This window comes from Mobula birostris, chromosome 6 (genome assembly GCF_030028105.1).
Source record: "Mobula birostris isolate sMobBir1 chromosome 6, sMobBir1.hap1, whole genome shotgun sequence".
NCBI lineage: Eukaryota > Metazoa > Chordata > Chondrichthyes > Myliobatiformes > Myliobatidae > Mobula > Mobula birostris.
Window position 1 is genome coordinate 48,195,418 of NC_092375.1, and position 27,533 is coordinate 48,222,950.

Here is a 27,533-nt window from a genome sequence, read left to right on the forward strand (position 1 = left end):
CCCTCCCCCATATCAGACAGTGATGCAGCCTGTCAGAATTGTCTCCACAGTACGTCTATAGAAGTTTTTGGGTGTTTTTGTTGACATACAAAATCTCTTCAAACTCCTGATGAAGTATAGTTGCTGTCTTGCATTCTTTATAGCTGCATCTGCATCGATATGTTGGGACCAGGTTAGGTCCTCAGAGATCTTGACACCCAGGAACTTGAAACTGCACACTCTCTCCACTTCTGATCCCTCTGTGAGGATTGGTATATGTTCCTTTGCCTTACCCTTCCTGAAATCCACAATCAGCTCTTTTGTCTTGAGTGCCACCACTCTACTAGTTGGTATATCCTACTCCTGTACACTCTCTCATCTCCATCTGAGGTTCTACCAGCAATGATTATATCATCATTTAAAGAGACTTTTTATTATGTACAATACAATAAGAGAAAATGCTACATATATTTAGCAGATAAGTCAACAACTATGGCAGGGGTTCCCAATCTGGGATTCACGGACCCCTCGGTTAATGGTAAGGCTCCATGGGGTAAAAAAGGTTGGGAACCCGAGATCTATGGAGGCAGAAACGGTTTCAAACTGATGACATTTCATCAAAAGTGGGAATAGTTAAGATGTAAGATTATTATCTGAAATCATAAAGTGAAATATTGTTTATCCTGACAACCCGAGATCAAACGAAAACACCCTAGAACTGTCCTTTATTCAAATTACTTCTTTAGATTAATAAGCAGAGTATAAAACAGTAGGCTGTACACTAGCCTCACATGTGTCCGAACTTTTGGCCGGAGTAAAGATATAATGAAAGCACCACATGCCATATTGTTGAAAATTCATTGGCAATTTTACATTATATTTACTATTGCAAATCTTTTGCTGCAGATTGTGTCCAATATACAAATAATGTATTTTGAATACTTCATTACTAATTTTCAAGTTCTTCAATTTTTTTTTGAGCTGAATATTGGAAAACAGCTGTTATTTGTGTTCTACAACCCATTATAACTTGTTACAACAGTCTGCAGAAACATACCTTTGGTCCATTAGTACAGCATGCAGCACTGGTATCTTGATGAGTTTAATGCAAGTTGTTCTTTGGCATGATGGCTGAAACAAATGGTTTATTTGATAATATATTCTCAGTGGTATTAGAATCTAATAGAAATTATTGATTATGGTTAACTAAATTGAGGAAATCATTATTTAGTGCAGGACCAGATTATTCAATTGCTAGGTTTCTCTGTAATGTATGTCAATATTAGCTAATGAACCAACTTTTTTTTTCTATTTCTGTTGAGTCCAATATTTACTTTGGAGGTGATGTTTTAGTTTTTTCAAAAGAGAACTCAAAATGAAGGACTAGGTACCATGCAAAATAACTATAGTTAGAACTACTGCAATCACCTACAAACTAGCTTAAGGAGGGACATTTTGTTGCCTTGTATAGTGGCTTCGTTCAAAAAATAATTATGTTCACTTATGATTGCCTCTGGAACAAATCTGGAATGAAATTGTTTCCTTCCATGATGAGATCTGTAGTGGGATGATTGCTGATGATTGTGTAATATTTAATTCCATTCATGACTCTTCAGCAAATGAAGCAGTATATACCTGCATTGCATCAATGTCCAGAGGCATGGGCTGTGAAATAGCATGTATCTAGAATATACGTTTTACAAAAGTACCATGCAATGATTATTTCCAACAATAGAAGCTCTAACTATATACCCTTGATATTCATTGGCACTACCATTTGCTAGGCCCCACCATCAAATTTTCTTGGGGTGGGGAATTGCATGTGTGTGCAGCCATTGACCAGAAATTTACACTACAGCTTAACACAATCCAAGACAGGACTGTCCATTTTGTTGGTAACCTATCCACAACAATCCCAGCCTTATTAACATACTGTTATAGCAGTATATACTATTTCCAATAGTTATTCATCAAGATTGCACTAACAATACTTCCCAAATCCTGAACTTCTAACATAAAGAAGAATAAATGCAGCAGTATCATGGGAAAGGCTCAAGCTACTGGTTCCTTCCAAGTTGAATAATATGACTCAGAAATATGGCATAATGCATCATTGTCGGCCCTGCATCTTGAAATACTACTAAGAAGAAGGTCGTTACCAGAAAGTTTGCAGTTGCTGTTGTCATGAACTTTAAGTGATAGTTCTCAATTCTGATTATCAATTGCCACAATATCCTTTTGAACAACATTTATTGTTTTATTCAGCTTTTCTCTTTGCACTTCTGTCCACAATATGTGATTATTATATTTACTACCCCCAACAACACCCAACTCATCTGAGACTTGTGTCAATCATTCTCAGTCCTTACTCCTAATTGGTTTTCTCCACCTCTCTCTAGCTCTCAAACTTAAAACCTACTTAATTCCTAAATTTCTTACTTTTAATTAAAGATATTGATGATACCACCTGATGCAATTGAGCTCCATGATGATGAACTAAAACAGTAACCATTTCAATTGGTACTGGATGGTTGTTGAAATTATGTAAATAAGGTCTCAGAATTTTGAACGTGTTACCCACTGATCACTGGCACCAGTTAATCATAGTATCATGTTCTCAGAGTGAGTTTACCAATTTATCCCCCTATGGGAAGCATAACAATGTGTTGAGGTGTGCAATTTTGTGTGGTTGTGTATGTGCATAAGCATATGTATGTGTTGGGAGGTCAGTGTATAAGAACAAACAAGTTAACATTTTTACATAGCAGCACACACAAAACGCTGGAGGAACTCCGAGGCCAGGTAGCATATATTGAAGCAAATAAACTGTCGAAGTTTCAGGCCGAGATCCTTCTTCAGAACTGAAGAGGAAGGGGGAGGTTCCTCCTGCATTTTGTGTGTGTTGCTCTGGATTTCCAACACCTGTAGAATCTTCTGTGTTTAACATTTTTACTTTTTTTTACATATTATTTGAAGTTAATTTTATTGTTAATCATCAAACTAATCAACATCAATTTATGCTGCGGTAAATTAGTTAAATGATGGACATCATCTTAGGACACAATGTCTGAGAACTTGTGGTTCTGTTTTCACCTGTACTAAGACAAAATCAAACTTTCAAATGCAATATGAAGATTAATTTGAGTATTTTGGAAACTGAAAAGTACTAGAATGTGAGTAATCCACAAATCAAATCATTAACTTAATTATGAATGGAAATAATGTTGCACTGTCATCTCTAATATTGAAGGAATGTGCAGTATTTTTGTGATGATTAATAAGTTGAGTGTTAATAAGTGAAATCCACTAATTTTTCAAATTGTAATAACCTATCAAAAATTATCTCGTGTTACATTAATTAACAGAGGATTTCACACCAGTCAAATACAAATCAGAGCCAATCACAAAGGTGAAAAGGGAAATTCCTCCATACAATGGTTTTGGATCTGAGGAGGATTCCTACAATTCTACTTTAAGCTTGGAGCCCAAACCTCCACGACGTGATATAATAAAATTTATGGAGAAAGACAGGTAAAGCAACATGCTTGCAAGTTGATGGACCTGAGACAATTGTTCTTTGAGTTTAGATGATAGCATGAGCACTAAGTGGGTTCTCTGTCAAGGGAAACTGTTTAAAAGGAAACATTCCCCATTTGTAACTGCTGAGGGTCTAGTGACTCTTTTAGGTGAATTAACTCTGAAGAGGCCTTTACAGAAAAGCTACAAAAACAAACCACTAGAGGAACTTGGAGGGGTCAGGCATCTTCTGTGAAGCAAAGGGATAGTGGATGTTTTGTGTCAAGAATTCACTTTTGCTAAAATGGCAAATGTCAGCTTCCACTGCAGAATGCAACATGCATTTTGTCTATTATACTACCTCAAAAGAGTCAATGTTATGGTTATGAGGAACATATCTATGCCTATCTTTGTATACATTAGTCCAAAATGCATTAATGAACCATGATTCATTCTTGATCAATTTTGAGATTTTTATCACCAGTTCTCCATAATTTTGTAAAAATGGTGGTCTTTTTGCAATTTATCAAATTATGTTCTGATTTTCTTAATCACTATATTCTACTATTTGTTCAAAGAACTTTATTGCAGATATCTGACGAGACTTGCCTTTTATAAGCCTGTTATTAAATCTATTTGCAGGATTAGTGTTCACTTTATCCTTTATAATGGTCCTTAGAAAATTATATATTAATATTATGCTGAGTGGTTTGCGGATTTCTAGTGTATCAATTCTACCTCTGAACTACATTAACTAAGTTAACAAGTTTTCACCATATACGAGCTAAATTTTTTCAAAAGTTTGTACATCTTTGATATCTAATGTTGACTTCTCTCAGTGATTTGCAATACATACCATCAGGGTGCCAAGTGCCTTTGTCCCACAAGTGCTTAAAACTGCTTCTCTATCTATTGTTCTCTAATAGCCCGCCTTCACCTTTTTCATAAATAAATTTGCATTTTCACCACAAGTAATTTCTTTGTGTATTTACAATTTTGCTTTACAATTTCTCCTTGTGCTACCTGCCAATCATTTTTCATGCCCCTCTTTTAATTGTTTTGTTTCAGTTTTAACTGTTCTGTGTTTGACACCTGTGACTTAGAATTATAATTTGCCATTTGAGATATAAAATCTGAAATATAGTAAATAGTGTCTTGTATTTATGATTTTTTTCAGACAGGGATTGGAAAGCAATGTGCTCCGGTTTAGTGCCAGATTAATAACGAATAATGAAATTAATAATGAACGGAATTTTATCCTTTCCTATTATCTGAGTGATGACACAATTAGTATTTTTGAATCTCCAAAGGTGAACTCAGGTAAAAATATACTGTAGTTATATGCATTTACTTGCGCATAAAGGTCTGTGTAATCAACATATGTTAATGTAAATTACATAAATACCATTATAAATATAACTAATGGATCCCTCCAATTGAGCATTCACTACAACACATTCTGTGACAGCATCTTTGTTGAATCAACTCAAATTTGATCACCTTATTTCTAAATGTCAGAGATTTAGATTCTAAATCTGCTCCTCTGAGGACAATCACTTCTCATGATTCAGTGATGGGCTTTGCACCTTTCATTCTCAGCTCCTCTTGGAGCTTGTACTTTGTACGTCTCTGTCATCTTCCCCACCTCATCCCTATCACTTGATCATCCGCACCCCTCTTTATCCACAAGTACTTTAATTGATGTTTTCAGAGCTGCAGAAAGTTAAGCCGCATTGATATGGTTGATGATCCTGGAAGCAAGAGGCATGTTCCTGGAAGCAAGTTTCTTGAAATTCCAAATTTCCATTATTAGGCATGAGTAAACAAACATTTACAGGGCAATATCATCTTTATTATTAAATTATGCTCTCAGTGGTCACTCTATTAGGTACACCTGTAAACCTGTTCGTTAATGCAAATATCTGATCAGCCAATCATGTGGCAACAACTCAGTGCATAAAAGCATGCAGACATGGTCAAGAGATTCAGTTTGGGGAAGAAATGTAATGAAGTGCCTTTGAGCACAAAATGCTTGTTGGTGCCAGATAGGGTGGTGTGAGTATCTCAGAAACTGCAGATCTCCTGGGATTTTCATGCACAACAGAAGAGTTTACAGGGAATGATGTGAAAAATAAAAGAAGCATCCAGTGAGCGGCTGTTCTGTGGGTGAAAACACTTCATTAATGAGAAAGGTCAGAGGAAAATGGCCATACAGGTTCAAGCTGACAGGAAGGCGATAGTAACTCAAATAATCACACATTATAACAGAGGTGTGCAGAAGAGCATCTCTGAATGCACAATATGTTGAATTTTAAAGTAGGTGGGTGGCAGCAGCAAAAGATCCTGTACCTAATAAAGTGGCCACTGAGTGTATTTGAGTAGCTCAATGCAATTTCACTGGAGAGAGTTGCTCTTGAATCAACATTGTAGCAAGAGATGCAAACCTAGTCGTGCTCACAAAATCTATGTTTCTGTTAATTATCCCACATGCACACTTTCCCAATTATGTAATATGGGGATGGAGAATCCTAAATTATAACTGTGGCAACTCTTAGTTTTGCTGTCTGGTAGTGTTGGATGATCAGAAATTCTTATAATTCCATTGCTGTGCACTGAATTTTGTCCCCAAGTTTCAACGTACATTATCTAGTTTTCCTGAATTTTAATTAAAGCTTATTGGCATTCATTAAATCTGCTTTCTGTTGTTTTGTAAGAAAAAGCATTTTAAACTACAAACGTTTGTAGGTTTTGAAGATTGTACTTGTAGACCTTTTTTTTTAAAAAAAAGATACATAAAAATAATGTATTTTTCTTACAGGCATTACTGGTGGTAAATTTTTAGAAAGGGGACGAATAAAAAAACCTGGCCAGGAACTATATAAGAGTGAGCTATCTGACTATTTCACTCAGCAAGATCTGTTCATTGGAGCCAAACTCTGCTTCTATGGGAATTACTTCTGCCTGGTCGATGCTGATGAGTATACTTTCTGTTACATGGAAAAGAATGCAGATGAAGTAGGTTAAGTAACACTTTCACTTTTCTTTATTTACTTTCTACTTCCTTTAAAAGTAAAATTAACTGTAAACAAATGTGCAGAGATAATTTAAAGCAAATGAAGCAGTACAGATATTATAACTTAGGAACATTTATTTTAAAGAATATATTCACCTTGCATATTTTTATCCAAATCATTAATCTTAAAGGGATGAATATTTCAAGCTAATATACTGGAGCTGTCCTTGAAAGGACCATGATAATGTTGTCATGATCAAGATCATTGAAAAGATTATGATCATTGCTGGCTTTCATTAACCAAAGAGAGCCACACTGTAAGGCAAGCGTGCTCTGAGATCTTCATGCTTTAAATTACGTAAATATTCAAATGCAGCAATTGAAAAGCAAATTCTAATATAGAACTCTTTGATGCAGTCAAAGGGCCTGTACTGCCCAGTGGTGTTTACAATGCTACTCTCCGGTGTATGCTCCCATTTGCCATGACATCTAACTTTCTTACCTTTTACCTTGTGCAATTCTTCCTACATGATAATCATGAGGTAGAACAGAAAGAAGGCTATAAAAAAATCAAGCATTAACTTTTATACAAAATAAAAAGAATCAGAAGACAGGTTTAATAGTGAGTTCTAAAAGGCAGAACTGTGCAGCTAGTTTCCAGCTGCTTCAAAGCTGAAAAAGAGCAGTAACTCAAACCCCAAGAGACGAGTTGATGTGGGCGCGTCTACAAATAAATCCAACAGCAATTCAACAAGTTTATCACTGAAAGATTGAGGAAACCTGGGTGAAACTATGTAAATGGTGAACATTGTTTGAATACATTTTCTCATGAAGAATTGTTTCCTTTAAACATGTGCCACTAGCAGCAATAATTTTGTACACAGCAAGACATTGTAGTGTCACTGTGGTAGGATTCATGTTTGTGAGGGTGAGGATAAGTTATTAATGCTGGGAAATTGGAAGAAAAAGCAAATATTGCTATTTGTTTTGAGTTCCTATACCTCATGTTTACTAGTAGTAATGTTAATTGGACAGTACATAAAATATAACTTTTATTTGTTGTACTGTAGAGGGATTAACCAATAAAATGTATAGAATTTAATTAACATTTGCTTTAATTAATGTTTATTTTAGCTTATTTTCTTTCATTCTACAATTTAATTTCAACTTTATTGAATTTCTCTTTTACTAGTACCAGAAGGCCAATATTTGCACAATCTTGACAAAGCTCAAAACAAGTGGTAATGTACATTCTCTTGAAATTAAAAGGATGCTTGCAGCTCATGATCATAATAGGACTGGAATAATCAATTATGATGAATTCAGGTGAGCTTCATAGTATCAATTTGGGATCAAATTGGCAATATTTTCTTGCATTAACATTTACATACTTAGTTGTTTCATAAGACCATAAGTCATAGGAGCAGAATTAGGCCATTCAGCCCATCAAGACTGTGAACCATTCTACCTTGGCTGATTTATTATCCCTCTCAACTCCATTCTCCTGCCTTCTCACCATAACCTTTGATAGCCCGACTTATCAAGAACCTATTAAACTCTGCTTTAAATATACTCAATGACTTGGCCTCCATAACTGCCTGTGGAAACGAATTCCACAGATTCATCACCCTCTGGCTAAAGAATTTCCTCCTCATCTCTGTTCTAAATGAACGTCTCTCTATTCGGAATTTGTACCCTCTGGTCCTAGACCCACCCAGTAAAGGAAACATCCTCTACACATCCACTTTCAATGTTTGATAGGTTTCAATGAGATCTCACCTCATTTTACTAGACTCCAGCGAGTACAGGCCCAGAACCGTCAAATGCTTCTCATACATTAACCCTTTCATTCCTGGAATCATTCCTGTGAACAACCTCTGAAGCCTCTCCAATGGCAGCATACCTTTTCTTAGATAAGGGGCACAAAGCTACTTCCAGTATCAAGTGTGGTCTGACCATTGCCTTAAAGCCTCAGCATTACATTCTTGCTCTTAGATTTCTAGTCTTCTTAAAATGAATGCTAACATTGCATTTGCCTTCCTTACCACCAACTCAACCCTCAAATTAACCTTTAGGGAATCCTGCACAAGGACTCCCAAGTCCCTTTGCACCTCTGATTTTTGAATTTTTTTCCCCATCTAGAAAATAGTCTACATCTTAGGAACTACTAAAGTGCATGACCATTCACTTCCCTACACTATATTCCATCTGCTACTTCTTTGCCCATTCTGGCACTCTATCTAAGTGCTTCTGCAGACTCCCTGAATCCTTAACACTACCTGTTGCTCCACCGTATCATCTGAAAACCTGGCCACTAAACCATCAATTCTGTCATCAAATCATTGATATATAACATGAAAAGAAGCAGTCCCAATACTGACCACTGTGAAACACCACTAATCACTGGCAGCTGATCAGAATAGGCCCCCTTTATTCCCATTCTTTGCCTCTTGCCAGTCAGCCAATTTTCTTTCCATGCTAATATCTTTCCTGTAGTACCATGGGCTCTTAACTTGTTAAATAGCCTCCTTGTCAAGGCCAAGTAAACAACATCCACTGACTTTCCCTTGTCTATCCTGCCTGTTATTTCCTCAAAGAATTTCAACAGATTTGTCAAACAAGATTTCCCTTTAAGGAAACCATGCTGACTTTGGTCTGTTTTATCATGTGCCTCTAAGTACTCCGAAATCTTATCCTTAATATTGGACTCCAACATTGTCCGGACCACAGAAGTTAGGCTAACTAACCTATAATTTTCTTTTTCCTGGCTCCCTCCCTTCTTAAAGAGAGGAGAGACATTTGCAATTTTCCAGTCTCCCAGAACTATTCCAGAATATAGTGATTCTTGAAAGATCATTACTAATGCCTCCACAATCTCTTCAACTACCTCTTTCAGAACTCTGGGGTGTAGTCTATCTGGTCCAGGTGACTTAACTATCTTCAGAGACTTTCAGCTTCCCAAGGACCTTCTCCTTAGTAATAGCAATTGCATTCATTTCTGCCCCGGATACACTCGAATTCCTGGCATACTGCTACTGTCTTGCACAGTGAAGACTAATGCAAAATACTTATTATTTCATTCCTACATTACTACCTCTCCAGCATCATTTTCCAGCTATTCAATATCCACTCTCACCTCTCTTTTACTCTTCACCTATCTAAAAAAACTTTTGGTATTCTCTTTATATTGTTCAGCTTACCTTCATATTTCATCTTTTCTTTACGGCTTTTTTCGTTGCTTGCTGTTGGTTTTTAAAATCTTCCCAATTTTTGTGATATTATATGTCCTCTTTTTTTTCCTCTTAATGGTCTCTTTGACTTCTCTTGTCAGCCACGGTTGCATTATATTCCCCCCCTCCACCCCACCCCACCCCCCAACCCCTTAGAGTACTTTTTCATTTTTGGGATGTATCTATCCTGTGCTTTCCGCACTTCCCCAGAAACTCCAACCACTGCTATTATATGCCATCATCGCGAATAGTATCCCCTTCCAATTAAATTTATCCAGCTCCTCTCTCATGCCTCTGTAATTCCTGTTACTTCACTGTAATACTGATAGATCTGACTTTAGCTTCTCCCTTTCAAACTGCGGAGTAAATTCTATCATATTATGATCACTGCCAACTATGGGTTCCTTTAGCTTAAGCTCCCTAATCAAATCTGGTTCACTATATAACAACCAATCCAGGATCGCCTTTCCGCTAGGGGGCTCAACTGCAAGCTGCTTTGAAAAGGCATCTTACAAAGACATTCTACAAATTTACTCTCTTGGGATCCAGCACCAACCTGATTTTTCCAATCTTCCTGCATATTGAAATGCTCCATGACTATTGTAACATTTCTCTTTTTATATAATTTTTACCACTGTGAAGCCACTCTCAGAGTGGAGGAGCAACACCTCATATTCCATCTAGGTAGCCGCCAATCTGATGGCATGAATGTTGATTTCCCCTGTTGGTAATTTTTCCCCTCTCCCCTTCTCTCTTCTTCTATTTCCCGCTCTGGTCACTTGCGTTTTCTCCTCATCTGCCTATTACGTCTCCTCCTTCCCTTTCTTCCATGGTGCACTCTCTTCTCCTATAAGGATTCCTTCTTCTCCAGCCCTTTTCTTTTCCACCCACTTGGCTTCACCTATCATCTTCTAGCTATGCTCCCTCCCCCCTCCCCCCACCTTTTTATTCTGGTGCCTTCCCCTTTCCTTTCCAGTCCTGAAGAAGGGTCTTGGCTCAAAGCATCGACTGTGTGTTCATTTCCATGGATGCTGCTTGGCCTGCTGAGTTCCTCCAGCATTTTGTGTGTGTATCCCTTTTTATATGCCTTTTTAGCTCCCGTTGTAATTTATATCCCATATCCTGGCTACAGTTTGGAGGCCTGTATATAATTCCCATCAAGATCTTTACCCTTGCAGTTTCTCTACGCACAAGGATTCTACATCTTCTGATCCAAAGTCACCTCCTAAGACTTTGATTTAATTTTTTATCAACAGAGCCACCCCCCACCTCTGCCTACCTGCCTGTCTTTTTGACGCAATGTGTATCACTTCTGATCTTCATTCAGCCAAGACTCAGTGATGGCCACAACGTCATGTCCGCCAATCTCTAACTTATCCTCTACCTTATTCTGTATACTGTGTGTATTCAAATATAACACCTTCAGTTCTGGATTCATCACCCTTTTCAATTTTGCCTTCATGTTGCACTTAGCTAATCCCAATGGCTGCAATTTTGCCCTATCTGCCTGTCTTTCCGCACAGTCTCACTACATACTGTTTCTACTTGTATACCAACTGGCCCGTCCTCAGCACTATCACTCCGGTTCGCATCCCCTTGCCAAATTAGTTTAAAACCTCCCCAACATCTCTAGGAAACCTGCCCAGAAGGATATTGGTCCCCCCTGGGTTCATGTGTAACCCATCCTTTTCGTACGTGCCTTCCTCAGAAGGCAATGATTCAGAAATCTGAAACCCTGCCTCCTCTGAGAGGTCTTCAACCACTCATTCATGTGTACTATCGTTCTAGTCCGACCCTGACTAGCGGATGGCATGGGGTGTAATCCAGAGGTTACTTCCATTGAGGTCCTGCTCTTCAGCCTCTTCCCTAACTTCTTACACTCACTGCGCAGGACCTCTTCCCTTTCTCTACCTATGTCATTGGTGCCAATGTGCACCACGACCTCTGGTTGCTTACCCTCCCTCTTGAAAATATTCTGCAGCCATCCTTGACCCTAGCACCTGGGAGGCAACACACTATCCCGTCGTCTTTTTGCGACCACCGAATGCCCCAAACCACTGAGTCTCCTATCACCATTACACTGCCTGACTTTACCTTTCCATGCTGAGCCTCAGAGCCAGCCACAGTGCCACTGACCTGGTTGCTACCGTATCCTCCCATCAGTATCCATAGGGGTATATGTTCATGTTTTATTCTAGAACGTAGAATAGTACAGCACAGAACAGGCCCACCAGCCCATGATGTTGTGTCAACCTTTTAACCTACTCCATGATAATCTAAAGTTTTCCTCCTACATAGTTCATAACCCTCCATTTTCTTCCATCTGTGTGCCCATCTGAGAGTCTCATAAATGTCCCTTATGCATCAGCCCCTGACACTACCTGTGGCAGTGCATTACAGGCACTTACCATTTTATATGTGTAAAGAAAAAAAACCTTCCTCTGACATCTCCCTTAAATTTTCCTCCACTCACCTTAAAAGGATATCCTCCGATATAAGCCATTTCTGCCCAAGGAGAAAGATACTGGCTGTCAACACTCTTTACTTCTTTGTAGTGCTTAACTTGTTGAAGTAGGGAAATCATTTCATTTTCACTCCCAGCCATTTCTGGCATCTCCAAGCCTGAATGCTTGAAACTGCAGTGAGCAAAACACTTCTGAATTGTCTTACTGTTTATTACTCAGCAACCATTAGTGACAACAATCACTGATTTTGAACAAACATGCAGGTGACACTAATTACAAACTGTTCGCTCTAAGCACAATAAAGTGTTGAACAGTCACATGACATGCGTGCAACAGATGCTGGTCAGAAAATGTTCTTTTGTCTCAATTAAACAGCATAATGTCCCAAATAAATGAAGGGAGTCCCAGCTATTTCCTCTATTTGTTTTTGTTCTTTTAAGAGTTGTCCTAAATAAGCAGCTGCCCCAATTAACTGATGGCCCAGTTAACCAGAATCCACTGTATTTATTACCTTTATTTTATTCGGTTGTACTTTTATTAGTGATCAGATTATTGTATTGTTTTCTGGCTAGTACTGAGTTAGAGAGCTGTTTACTAATGTTACTTGAAACCTCATTAATATCACCCAAGCTATGTAATAATACTTTTAAAATGCAACTCACTATTCCAGTATTTTGAAAGTTTGAATTTCCCTAAGTTCTTACATATCATAGATTTAATAACTATGTAATAACCTCTGGATTGCTTCCTTGTTGCAATAACTCATTTTATATATTGTTCATGAAAAGGAATATTATAATTCAGATTGGAGAGGGACACCTTACTGAGCATGAAGTGATTACAATGGGCCGGTATTATAGCATTCGGGAAGAGCAAGAAACAGAAGTTTGTCTTATACTACATTTGGTTCACGAGGTGCTGAGAAAAAATGGCTTTGAAGATTTTCTCAAAATATCTGAGGCTTTCATTTATGAGGATCGACAAAGGTAACAAGCATAGTAATAAGCATTGCCATATTTAGATTTATTACTAATTTATATGGTGAATCCCCAAAATATTCCAGAAGTTTATAACATAATATGTAAATGCATTATCCACATTCCTCTCATTATGTCTTCCCATTCTTATTTTATGATACTGTAAATATTTGCAATATTGAACATTTGCAACATGGAAACACATAACTTTTGTAACTAATAATAATTGAGCAATATTTGGAAATTTTAATACTTCCTGACACTTGTCTATAAAATAGCTTAGTATTCATGCATATTAGATATTTATAGCAAAGAAACTGTTAAACTGAATTTCATCTATATATTATGCAAGCTCTTTTTTCTTATAAGCAACTTACTTTCAAATTTGTTATACTATGAATTCACATTACTTGAAAAAATAAAAAAATTGCAAGTTACTATATTAAGTCAGTGAGGTCACTTAGAAATGCATTGGATTACATAACATACATTTTAATTTCTTGTGCCATGACATAACCTGTTTATCTTGTATTCTGCTTTGCTTTGTGCTGCAATCTTGAATTTTCACCCAGGGCCATTTCTAATATATTTGTTAGTGAGTATGTTAACTTATTCGATCATAGAGCTATCATAGCCAAGACTAAAAAGAGTAATTTAGCATACTTATTTAACTTTTGAACTGTGGACAAAACAAGAAGTGGACATTCTAATGGATTTACATGTTTCTGGGATATAGTAATTATGGTTTGCTAATATTGTTAAGGGAAGTGAACTGATCTTCCTTACCTGGACAGATTTTTCTGTTATTCTATCCCCACAATATGTGTTAAGTATTAAAAATACCACCTAAAACAGTGGCACCCATCATCATAACAGGCACTGAGGCCAACAATTAATGTTAATTGTTAAATATACTAAACACATAAGAAAAAAGACAGTCTGTTGAGGTCATCTACTGTATCCAGTGCTCCCGGTGTGGCTCCCTGTATATCGGTGAGACCTGACATAGATTGGGAGACTGCTTCACCGAGCAACTCTGCTCTGCCTGCCACATAAAGTGGGATTTCCTTCCTATTCTACTTCCCATTCCCATTCCGACATGTCAGTCCATGTCCTCCTCTAACTGCCATGATGAGGCCACAATCAGGTTGCAGGAGCAACACCTTCTATTCTGTCTGGGTAGCTTCAAACCTGATAGCATGAACGTTGATTTCTCGAATTCCAGTAATTGCCCCCTCCCCCTTCACCAGTCCCCATTCCTTTCTCACCTTCTCTCCTTATCTGTGTATCACCTCCCTCTGGTGATCCTCCCCCTTCCCTTTTTTCCGTGGTTATCTGTCTTCTCCTGTGAGATTCTTCCTTCTCCAGCCCTTTATTTCTTTCACCAATCAACTTCCCAGCTCTTTACTTCTCCCTGTCCCCATCCCCCAGTTTCACCTACCACCTACCACCTTGTACTTCTTTCTCCCCTCCCTCCACCTTCTTACTGTGACTTCTCCTCTTCCTCCCCATAGATGCTGCCTGGCCCACTGAATTCTGCCAGCATTTTGTGTGTGTTGCTTTGGAATTCCAGCATCTGGAGATTTTCTTGTGTTTAAGAAAAAAATGTTGTTTTTCTAGATTTAAAAATAGAATAAATTATATTGTTCAGAAAAATTGGAAATTATAATGCTATACACTAAGAATCTGAATAAGTTTTGAGAAGTATTTCAGACATCTACAATTAAATACGAGTCAGTAGCTGTTCTTGCTCTGTTACAAACACCAAGGAACTCCAGTGCTTGATCAGGTCATAGTCATACATCACATAATGCAAGGCAAATGTATTGACAATATATTTAGCTGAAATAAGAAAGAATTGTCAGAAGATAAGTGAAAAAGTATTGTTGAGTTTTAGAATAAAGGTTCAGAGCAGAAGTAAAGAAATGTGTTAAAATAATATGGACCAGCTAAGTTATGGCTTGAGAATTAACTTTTAACTGAATAGTTGATCTAATTGTTCCTGAAAATCAGTGAGGTTCTTAAACTATTAACCAAAAACTGTTGGATTCATTAAGTACAGTTCAAGTTTACACCTTTTCATCCTTGCTTTTATCCTTCCTCAACTGCACTAAATCTCTCTGCAAGGATGCTGGGAAACTCAACTTTTTGAGACGAAACACATCCAGTTTTATTAGCCTCCTTCCCCATCTCTGGTCCTAATGCTCAAAGAATCTTAAAAAATCTAAAGAAATATTTTACATAAATATCTCTTTGTCTCATGTATAGCCTCTATTGGATGATACACGTGAACATATGAACATAGCTGGTTTCTGGAGGGCCAGCTTAAGTAGTTCAGTGGAATTGTAAACCCTGTATCACATCAATTATTTACTTTCAGGCATTTCAATTTTAGAATCATTTTATCCCAATCACAATGCAAAAATTTTAAAATAGCATAACTATGAAATTGAATGACTTCATGTCAACCAGAGTATTCTGCTCCTACTCTGATTAATCCTTTTCATCCACCATCACAAAAGCATAGGGAGATCAGGCTGTATGGCTATGAATGGCAATCCACAAAATGCTCCATCTCCAACATATGGTCTGGTCACTGAGTGGAAGGATGTGGAATCAGAAAGTCACGTTAATTGTCATTAACAGAATATTTTTATCTGTGGATGAAGGTGAACAATCCTTGAAAGATGAGTGTGGGCTTTACATCCACTCCCTTCGCTATTTCAGAAGCAACATTTCTAGTATGACAGCCTGAAGTATAATGGTCATCATTTTTCAATTGATAAAATTACAGATTAGAGAGTCAAATGGAATGAGGTAAAAACTTCCAGTAATAAAGTGCAAGCAATTAAACATGGAAAGAACTATGTTAAAGAAAATACTGTCTTTCATTTCAGCAATTAACTTAGATTTGTCTGAAGTGAGCGAGGGAGCAATAAAACATTTTTTAATTATAAACCAAAGACATTTATATGCCTCTTCATTAAAGGAGAAGGAGATTTACACTATTTAAAATTTCAAGGAAAACTTGATTTTTAAATTTGGCCATCAAAAAGGCCTTAAAGATCTCTGCTTCATTCTCAATAGAAAGACCAACCAGTTCCCCTCCACCAGCACCTTCCTCTGTCTGGCAGAACTGGTCCTCACCCTCAACAATTTTTCCTTCAGTTCCTCCCACTTTCTCCAGGCTTGAGGAGTAGCCATGGGTGATAATGGGCACCCATACAGGCCTCAGCTATTCCTGTTTTTTCATTAGCTATGTGGAGCAGTTAGTTCATAGTGCAAGCCTTCCCCGGTAATGCTCCCGACCTCTACCTGCACTACATTAACGGCTACATTAGTGTTGCTTCATGCACCCATACTGAACTTGTCAATTTCATCAACTTTGCCTCTAACTTACACCTTGCTCTTAAATTCACTTGGTCCATTTCTGTCACTTCCCTTCCATTTCTTGATCTTTCTGTCCCCATCTCTGGAGACAAACTGTAGATTGCCATCTCTTATAAACTTAACAATTCCCATGGTTATCTTGACTATTCCTCTTCCCACACTATCTTCTGTAAAAATGCTGTTCCCTTTTCTCAGTTCCTTTGTTTCTCCCACATTTGTCCCCAGGATGCAGCTTTCCTTCCCAGGACATCAGAGACGTCCTTCTTCTTCAAAGAATGGCGGTTCCTTTCCTCCACCATTGATGCTACCCTCACCCGCAGCTTCTCCATTCCCCGGACATCCTCTCTCACTCCATCTCTCTGCTGCCTTATCAGCGATAGAGTTCTTTTCATCCTTACCTATCACTCCATGAACCTCCGCATCCAAAACATCATTCTCTGCAACATAGGCCATCTCCAAAGGCAACCTACCACCAAACATATCTTTACCTCTCCACCCGCCTGCTTTCTGCAGGGATCGGTCCCTCCATGATTCCCTTGTCCATTTGTCCCTCCCCACTAATCTCTCCCCTGGCATTTATCCCTACAAGTGGCCACAGTGCTACACCTGCCCATTCACCTCCTCACCCACCTCCATTCAGGGCCCCAGATGAGACAACACTTCACCTGCAAATCTGCTAGGTTCATCTATTGAGTCCAGTGCTCCCAGTGCGGCCTCCTCTACATGTCGGAATGGGAATTAAAATGTTTAACCACCGGGAAGTTCTGATTTTGGTAGATGGAGCAGAGGTGCTCGACGAAGTGATTCCCAAATGGGGACTGCTTCGTCAAGCACCTCTGCTCCATTCGCCAAAAATGGAACTGTCCAGTGGCGAAACATATTAATTCCGATTCCCATTCCTGTTCTGACATGTTAGTCCATAGGCTCCTCTTGTGCCATGATGAGGCTACCCTTGAGGTAGAGGGGCAACACATTACATACCATCTGGTTAGCTTCCAACCTAATGGATGGCATGAATATCGATTTCTACTTCTGGTAAAAAAAAACATTCTCTCCACCTCCCCTCTTCTTCTCTTACCTCAACTGCCTATCACCTCCCTCTGGGTCCCCTCCTCCTTCCCTTTCTCCTGTGATCCACTCTCTTCTCCTGTCAAATTCCTTTCTCTCCAGCCCTTTACTTTTCCTACCCACCTGGCTTCACCTATCACCTTCTAACTATCCTCCTCCTCCTCCTCCTCCTCCCCTCCTTTTTATTGTAGCATCTTCCTCCTTCCTTTCCAGTCTGATAGAAGGGTCTCGGCCTGAAAGGTTGACTGTTTATTCATTTCCATAGATGCTGCCTGACCTGCTGAGTTCCTCCAGCATTTTTAGGTACAACAATTTAATGTTTTCTTAGTCCAATATTAGCAATAATTTACATTTACAAGTTGATTCTAATGAAGTAAAATGTTCAAGATTTTTTTAAAAAAATTACCAAACAAAAATTTGCAGCATATGTGTAGTAAACTAATATAAGATTAAATTGAAATTGTTCGGGGATTACTGATGACACTGGGTTCCATCGTGCTTCTACAATCTCAGATGAGTAATTCTCTTTATCTATTGTCCAGTATTGATAACCTTGAAGGAAGACTGAAGCCAGTGTTTCAGGCAACTGTCCTTTGGAAATTATATAAGCTGATTTAGACAGTTAGCTGCCTTGGTATTGTGTGCGATACAGAACTAAGTTTCTATCCATTTAGTCACTAATATCTCAACATAATAATAGCATAAGTATTAAAACTGTTAAGGAAATTCAGCACATAGGTTTCTTTGGATGTGCGATTTCATCTTTAAGCATAGATTCAATAATCAAATCTCACCATTTTAACTCTTACTTATTGAACTTTTGAGTATAATATCTATTTTTTCCCCTTAAATTTATAACAGAACTGGATTCTTGCCAGCTCAGGAAACTAGAAATATCTTGAAGGGTTTCCGGCTGCCTATACCGAATGACATTCTTGAAGAAATGATTTCAAAGTAGGTTGAATAAAACTTTAAAGATTTTGTACGTACAACACTTTGGATAAAATTAATTATCTGCTTACTTTAGTAGGATGATAACATTGCTTCTGAATGAAGAATAATTAGGATGGTAATTGCTTGTATTAGGACTTTGCCATTATAATAGGATTAGATATGCATATAAATTGATTTTTATGCTCATGTTTGGATTGGAATAGGATTTAGAGGCTCCAAAATTTGAGGAAAATATGAACTGTCATACACTTGGGAAAGATCTGTTCTGATTTTTAAATAGCCATCAATGTGAAATTGTTGGGAACTGTTTGTTGAGTTTGACCAGGACTGTTCTCCTCCTCACCTCTTCAAAGTCTTGGTCCAAACATGAGCCAAAAAATCTGATTTCTGAGGTGAGAATAATAACCCTTGAGTAAAAGGCTACATTTCACTCAGCATGACACCAAGTGCCCTGGAATCAACATACATCAAAACAAAATTACTTAAATTATTGGAGTCTTATATTATAGGAAGAGGGTTTGTCGTGGTTATTGTAGGTCAGTCATTTCTGCTCCAGGGCTCATCCACAGCACAATATCCTTGGCTCAACTGCATTTAACTGTTTCATCAGTGATCTTTCTTTATTATTTGATCATTGCTTACATTTTTGCAATGTTCAGTTCCATTGGCAACTCCAAAAATGCAGCCAAGTGTAGATAAATACTGTAAGTCTGGTATTAGCACAAACTCGTAAGGCCAGACATAGGCATCAGAGCATAAGCTGTCACTGGACTCCTTGTGGAATTAAACAATTCAGTCTGATCATACTAGGATTCCCCAGCATTACATGTCAGTGTTCAATCCTAACAGCAGGTTGGAGCAACTGGTAGAATTGTAGCCTCTCAGTTCCAGCAGCCAGGGTTCAATCCTGACTTCAACTGCTGTCTGTGTGAAGTTTGCATATTTCCCCATGACGGCATAGGTTTATCCTGAATGCTCCAGTTTCCTGCCACATCCTAAAGATGCACAAGCTGGTAAGTTAATTGGCAATGGTGAATTGCCCCTAGCATGTACCGTGGGTAACAGTAGAGTTTGGGTGGAATTGAGTGGGAAAGTGGGGAGAGCAAAATGAGCTTAGTAGAAAAATACTAATGCCAGCAGCTGAAGAGCCTGTTTCCGTGCTGTATCTCTCCATGATCCTGTTAATAGTACAATCCCCATTAATGTGAATAACGATACCTGATTGGAAATTAGGAAACTGTTGAGCCCTTTGCATTTATTTTACATTATTGTTCGTAGTTATTTATTAGTGTTGCCATGCATTTTTAATAATTTTCAAAAATGTTTTAATGATTTCTTAAAACTATTGCAAGGTATAATGATTTTTAAATATTTCTATAAATCAGAAGTGTTCTAAAATCTCTTCCAAAGCCTTGACAATTGACAGCAGTCATTCTCTGCCAGGTCTCCCCCAGGGCTATCAGTGCATTTTGGGAAATGCATTTCAGTGGTTTGTGGCTGGTCTGTTCACCAATAAGGACTCGCATTGCCACCAAACTGCAGGACCAGAATATCTAGGAATCCCCCATTCCCCTACTTTATTTTTCATTCACCTATTCCCTCTCACCTGTTTATCATCTCACCCTCGATATTCCTGCAGACTTTCTATACTAGAGGCAGCTTAAAGCAGGCAACTACTACCCACCGGCATGTCTAGGTTGTGGGAGGAAATCAGGGCACCTGGGAGGAAGCCTATGCTGTTAGTGGGAAAACATGCAAAGTTTACACAAGATAGCATCAGAGGACTGAATCAAATGAGTTAGAAGCACCATTTGATGGTGTGCAACAAGCAGGTATACTGTAGGAATTCACACAGAACAATTATACTTTTGTCTTATCACATTTATTTCAAAACACTTTTAAGGTTTCAAAGTGCTGATGGACAAGTGGCATACAGGAATCTTGTGTTGGGTTTGAACTGGAGAGAAAACCCTGTTCCCCCTGTTGATGCAAAGGTTCCCATCAAGGTATGATATAGAGTGTCTTATGTGTTGCATCTGGCTACCTTTCAGAACTTCAGTATCTAAACACTAATTTACAAAAAAAGAGTATTGCTATTAATTACCAGATTGTTGGCCTTCAGTGGTTTGTTTGATAATGTTTTATCATTATCTGACAAGTTTGAATGGACTTGGATATTTCTATTTCACCAAAGCAAGATTTATATTTCCAGAGTCACTTCAGACAAATTTCTAGTCACCATTTTTTATATTGAACTGATCTTGGGAATTAAAAACTATTTATACAATTGTTACTTATTTAGTTACTATTTATTTTCTTTTGTATGTTACTCATCTACACAAATCAAATAAATATACCTGATGTGGAATTCATAATGTGTCTTATTGCCAGCTCCTCAAAGCTGCGGAATAACAAACCAAGAAGAGTAATGTTTTAAATAGTCTTATTTTGATTATACTGTATTTGCCATTTATAGAGATTCCAGTTGAGGAAATAGAATACTTTAAATGCTTGCTCATTGGCTGTATTTTCCATGGATGCGGTTAAATTTTTCTTACATTGCTAATATTGTCTTTGACTTGTAGTTATCTGTAACATCTTACATTTCCAAAATGGATTTAATGGCAAAGATTAGAACCTCCAAAGTACAGGTCTAAGCTTCAGATAGTAAACTGAAAGGGTAGCACAACTAGAGAATTTTTGTAAGAGTTTTATAGTGTGGCACTTGGAAAATGAAATACTGTGGCAGTTCACCATTATTGAAGAACTCGCCATGCCTTAGATTCATTTTGCGATATTGGCCTGTGTTTTGTGGTGGGCAGCAAAAGGATGATTTTGAAGAATGTTGTCCACAATCCAGGAATTGACATGGCATATTTAGTTTTCCACTTCAATATCAGTTACAATGTCAATGTCAGTATTAGCTCTAAGGAATTTTTTAGGGGGCTAGAATTTCTCTCAAATAATATAATGCTCTTTAATGACTTGAGTAATGTTTAATTAAATCTTGATTGTGTACATATAGTGTGCTTCCACAAATCTGATGCAGGTTTCCCCACATAAGACACAAAATAACATAGAGGTTGCTGAGCATGTGCATTGCATGATTTGTGAGTCTGAATTACAATTTACCCTTTGCGACTCACTTCCCCTTTAGCTACGTGTTCACAAACAGGAAGCCCAAGGCATCTAATACACTCCTAAGTCATTTTATTGATGCTCATTTTCTGATCTCCACCCTAACTTGCAACCTTTGTCCTTAGGACAAACAATTGCATATCCAACGGATCCTATCACCCATACACCCCAACCAAGTCAACCACTTCTCCATATATGCTCTCTCCCTATAATATTCCTTTCCCTCCTGCTTCCAATCCATTCTACAAAACCTTCTCCGTGAACTTGCCCTGACGCATGATCAAGCTGGATGCTGACACTAAATGCAGTACACACCAAAAAGGGTGAAATCCTTTTTCCAAAGTTCAAAGTAAATTTATTTTCAAAGTATGTATATGTCACCATATACTATCCTGAGATTCATTTTCTTGCAGGCATTCATAGTAGAACAAAGAAATGCAATAGAGTCAATGAAAACTACACACGAACCAAGACTGACAAACAACCAATGTGCAAAAGAAGATAAACTGGCCAAATACAAAATGGTAACAATAATATCTATGGCTATACCTCAGATTTCACCAGCTTGAACTGAGAAAAAAATAAATACATAAATAAATAATACTGAGGAAATGAGTTGTAGAGTCCTTGAAAGTGAATCAGAGGAAAACTGGGTATCAAATCAGTGACAATGAAATGAGCTATACTTTAACACACCTTCTATACATGGATGATTTGAAGCTATATGGTTCTTCATAAGTAAAGCTAAAGCAATTAATTCAAATAGAACTATTTTTAAAAGATATAAGCATGAACTTTGGACTGGATAAGTGCGGAACATAAAACATAAAGAAAGGTGCAATAGAGCTAATAGATCACAAAACAACAGCAGGATACAACTAATTCATGAATATGAAACATATAAGTATCTGGGATATCAACAAGCAAAGAAAATAGATCATAGTGCGATAAAGAAAAAACGTTTCATAGAATTTACTTCAAGGCTTAAGAAGATCTGCCAAACAGACTGGCTCAACAGTAAAAATATAACTTATTATATAAATATATACTGTATAAAATATAACTTACACTATACCTATTTTAATGTATTCTCTTGGCGCAATATCTTGGTCTGAAACTGATCTTGGAAATTTATAAAGAAAAATAAGAACTGAAATTAGAAATTTCAGAAAACATTATGTACATTCAAATGCACTTGGGTAAATGCTACCTTGGATAGAAGGGGAAAGAGGAATAACAGACATTAAAAATCTACACAGGAGTCAGATAAACTTCTGAGGATATATTTTCATCTGTGTGAGTATATGCAAATCTAATAAGAAGTATACACCACTAAATTTATAACAGAGCGCAGCCCTGAAAAAAGAAGAAATTATCACTATTGAAGAAAATGTTACCCAATGGAAGAGCATGACCCTCCATGGAAGACATCCCTATGATCTGAGCAGACTACATGTTGACAAAGAAACATCAAATTCCTGGCTCAGAGTTGGAGACCTCTTCCCAGAAACAGAATGATTCCTTGTGGCAATACAGGACCAGGTGATTAACACAAACAAATGATCAAAAATACATAATAAAAAAACAACAAATTCAAGAAGAAAAATGTAGAAAATGCCAAGGAAAACCAGAAGCAATCCAACACATTACAGGATCCTGTAGCAGTTTAACACAATCTGATTACTTACACAGGCACAATCAAGTGGCAAGCATCATTCACCAAAATCTTGCTTTAAAATACAAACTCGTCAAAAGAAAAACCAGATCCAGTTTTAGAGTCAGAATGCCAGTAATTATATTACGACCCATCCATTATTACAGACAGGACAATCCATAATAACCATCTGGATATAATAATACAGGACAAACAAGCAAGAACAACTTACTTAATAGATATAGCCATTTCAAACACACATAACTTACAGAAATCAATAAGTGAAAACCAGAAGTATGCTGAATTAAACGAGGAAATTGAAAGACTTTGGAACATGAACAGGGTAAATATTGTCCCAGTAGTAATATCTACAACTGATATCATCCCAAAGTCACTACACAATAGCATTGAACAATTAGGGCTACACAGCAGTATCTATGTAAATCTTCAGAAATCCACAATACTAATCACCACCAGAATAGTCCAAAAGTTCCTGACAATTGAGAAATGAGTGTGCTTGGCTATGCCTGTACCCCAGGTTTCATCAGCTTGAGCTGAGAAAAAATAAATACTAATAAATACATAAATAAATAATATCAAGAACATGACTGTAGAGTCCTTGAAAGTGAATCCATAGGTTGTAGGTTCAATAGGTTCAATGTTGAGGTGAGTGAAGTTATTCACACTGGTTCAGGAGAGCGAAGTCTGAAGGGCAATAACTGTTCCTAAACCTGGTTGTGTGAGAGAGACCCAAGACTCCTGTACTTCCTTTTTGATGGTAGCAGCATGGCCTGGGTGATGGAGGACCTTGATGACGGATGCTGCTTTCCTGTGGCAGTGCTCCTTGTAGATGTGTTCAATGGTGGGGAGATCTATTTCTGTGATACATTGGGCTGTATCCATCACTTTTGAAGGCTTTTCTGTTCTTGGGATTAGTGTTTCCACACCAGGCCATGATGCAACCAGTCAGGATACTCTCCACTGTTCATCTCTTTCCAATTCTTTTGCATCAGTGAATTGTATTTTTGAATGAAAACCACTGACTTATTACTATGGCTCTTGTATCCTGTACAGCCTGTGCCATTCATCTGGGAGACACACTTGCAGATGATGAGTAAGAACATTACCTTGGCAGCTTTCCTCTCATGCTTATTGTTATCCCAACTTCACCTCATAGCCCGCAAGCTTCCTTTAATTAGCAATGTTAAAGTCTTTAATTCCTCCTGCTGCATTCTGCAAGACTCTTCCAGAGACTGATCTAAAATAGACCTACAATATGTTTCACAATAAATCATGTACTTGCTTGGACTCTGATGTATCTATGTTAAAGAGCACATTTGTGTGTAGCTAAGGAAGGAAAGTGTGGCCCTTGTCTACTTTCTGGTCAGTGTTAGCTGCTGAAATGAAGGACTTGTGTATGATTCCCAGAAGAATTGTATTCAAAATAAGGAGGTTCTACTGATATACAAAGGAGGGAGTAGAAATTCTTCCTGTTCATAAAGAAGAGCGTGCATCCATAACTGGAGTGTACAGATGTCTGCACTGGTGGGAAGGCCACAATGCCAGTAAATTGCAGTTCCCAAGATGCTACCTGTTTGTAACCAAAACCAAAGTATATGTAATTATGTTTCTCATGATTACAGTGCATTAGTGAATTATAGTTTTCTGATGTGGTGAGCAGCATTCTGGCAGCTACAGTAGATATATGTTCTGGTGCCTTAGAAAGATCTGGTGGGAGGTCCTTAGAGTAAGCACAACATTGTTCCCATGGAATGTGTAATTCAGCCATCAGAGCCTGTCCATAGCCCTTTCCACTGAATTTCAAATATGTCAGTTAGAGCATGAGAAAAACTCAGCCTATGAATACTTTGTTAATCAGAGAAGGATTATATTATTCTCGGGGATCTCTAGTGAATGTATTCTAGATAAATTCAAAATTGCATTGTGTAGCACCATAATTATCTCTCTCTTCTTTCACAGATATTCCTCCAGCTCTCCACCTTTTTTTCCAGCTTGTAATGTATTTTTCATTGTTATGATGAAAAATCAATTACCTGACACGTTTGACTGTCTCTCTCCACAGATGCTGTGTGAACTGCTGGTTATTTTCAGCTTTTTCTGTTATTATTCTTCTGTTGGAAGTGCATGCTGTCAAGCGGAGCATCACCACAGAGGACTGATTGTCTTGAGATAAAAGGGTATTAGTAACGGTATACTTGCACTTAAGGCATAGGTCAGCAGCAAACCTGGGCAACATGCCACAAGCACCATGTTCCGATCTGTTATGTGAGAGATACTGTTTGCATTGGAAATCGATTGCAAAATAGCATTGCACAAAATTGGCATAGTGTTGTATTTTCAAGCCATATGTAGAATTTCTAGCTTTCCATACCCAACAGCAGTGATGTTGATAAGCACTGTGAGCAATAAGTCATGATAAATGAGGATATAAACATTTTAAAACATCTAGAAAGCATTTTTCTAAGATAGAAGATGCATCATGAATAAACCTTAAAAACATTACAAAAATCTTTTGAATGTGTAAATATATATCTGAGTAGATGATGTATAAATTTAAACTTTGTATCAAGGACAAAGAAAATGCTAAATGCTAGGATTTAGTATACCAGTAAGAACTTATTTGAGATAAAATGTTCTGATATTTTTAATGTACTGGGTATAGTTCATACATACCTGAAGTTGTCATCAAATTGCTGGCTTCTGCAAAGTATGTTGAAAATCTCTGTAAAGTTATAAATCCAATGGAGAGGTAAAAGATAATAGAAAGCAACTTCTAGATTTTTCCATGAATGTGCTCATGTATACTTGCACTCAGTCACTTGATGTGATGACAACAAATAGGGGACAAGCTCTCCTCTACAATCACTCTGAGCACCGGTGCCCCACAAGGCTGTGTACTCAGCCCCCTGCTGTACTCACTGTACACCCATGATTGTGTAGCCAAGTTTCCATCGAACTCAATACGTAAGTTTGCTGATGACACAACAATTGTAGGCCGTATCTCGGGCAATGATGAGTTTGAGTACAGAGAGGAAATTAAGAACCTGGTGGCATGATGCAAAGACAATAATCTATCCTTCAACGTCAGCAAGATGAAGGAATTGGTTGTTGACTTCAGAAGGAGTAGCGGACCGCACGACCCAATTTACATCGGTGGTGCTCAAGTGGAACAGGTCGAAAGCTTTACGTTCCTCAGGGTCAATATCACAGATGACCTGATTTGGTCCAACCAAGTAGAGTCCACTGCCAAGAAGGCCCACCAGCGCCTTTACTTCCTGAGAAAGCTAAAGAAATTTGGCCTGTCCCCTAAAACCCTCACTAATTTTTATAGATGCACCGTAGAGAGCATTCTTCTAGGGTGCATCACAACCTGGTATGTAAGTTGTCCTGTCCAAGACCGGAAGAAGCTGCAGAAGATCGTGAACACAGCACAGCACATCACACAAACCAATCTTCCGTCCTTGGACTCACTTTACACCACACGCTGTTGGAGCAATGCTGCCAGGATAATCGAGGACACGACTCACCCAGCCAACACACTTTTCGTCCCTCTTCTCTCAGGGAGAAGGTTCAGGAGCTTGAAGACTTGTAGGGCCAGATTTGGGAATAACTTCTTTCCAACTGTGATAAGACTGCTGAATGGATCCTGACCCGGATCTGGGCCGTACCCTCCAAATATCCGGACCTGCCTCTTGGTTTTTTTTGCACTACTTTACTTACCCTTTTCTATTTTCTATTTATGATTTATAATTTAAATTTTTAATATTTACTATCGATTTGTAATCCAGGGAGTGCGAAGCGCAGAATCAAATATCGCTGTTATGATTGCACGCTCTAGTATCAATTGTTTGGCAACAATAGAGTAGAGTAAATAATGACAGTTTCACTATCTTCATAACATATTACTCAGCTATTTAAAGGAACCCATCTTCCGGATCTGGAACGGGAGCTTTTGCATAGAGGGTGTTCTATACCACTGTATTCATTGTAATTAAAGTTTGAGAGAGCCATGGTTTTCAAGGGATATTGGAACCCTGGTTTGGGAAAAGAGAGATATCTACAATAAATATAGGCAGCATGGAGTAAATGAGGTGCTCAAGGAATATAAAGAATGTAAAAAGAATCTTA

General features: G+C 37.9%; 1 protein-coding gene across 3 annotated transcripts in view; it reads left to right on the forward strand.

Moving 5' to 3' along the window:
• The window catches only part of efhc2 (EF-hand domain (C-terminal) containing 2), a 49,971-nt gene that overhangs the window by 19,963 nt on the left and 2,475 nt on the right, over window positions 1-27,533 (forward strand). Inside the window, exons 8-15 of one of the 3 annotated variants that reach the window (XM_072262267.1) lie at window positions 3,345-3,510; window positions 4,673-4,815; window positions 6,314-6,510; window positions 7,701-7,834; window positions 12,992-13,189; window positions 18,500-18,592; window positions 20,496-20,598; window positions 22,144-22,254. In XM_072262267.1, coding sequence (XP_072118368.1) covers window positions 3,345-3,510; window positions 4,673-4,815; window positions 6,314-6,510; window positions 7,701-7,834; window positions 12,992-13,189; window positions 18,500-18,592; window positions 20,496-20,598; window positions 22,144-22,254 — 1,145 coding nt within the window. Of the gene's footprint in view, window positions 1-3,344; window positions 3,511-4,672; window positions 4,816-6,313; window positions 6,511-7,700; window positions 7,835-12,991; window positions 13,190-18,499; window positions 18,593-20,495; window positions 20,599-22,143; window positions 22,255-23,077; window positions 23,341-27,533 lie in introns of those variants that run through there. The other 2 variants (XM_072262268.1, XM_072262269.1) reach the window with 2 other exon arrangements.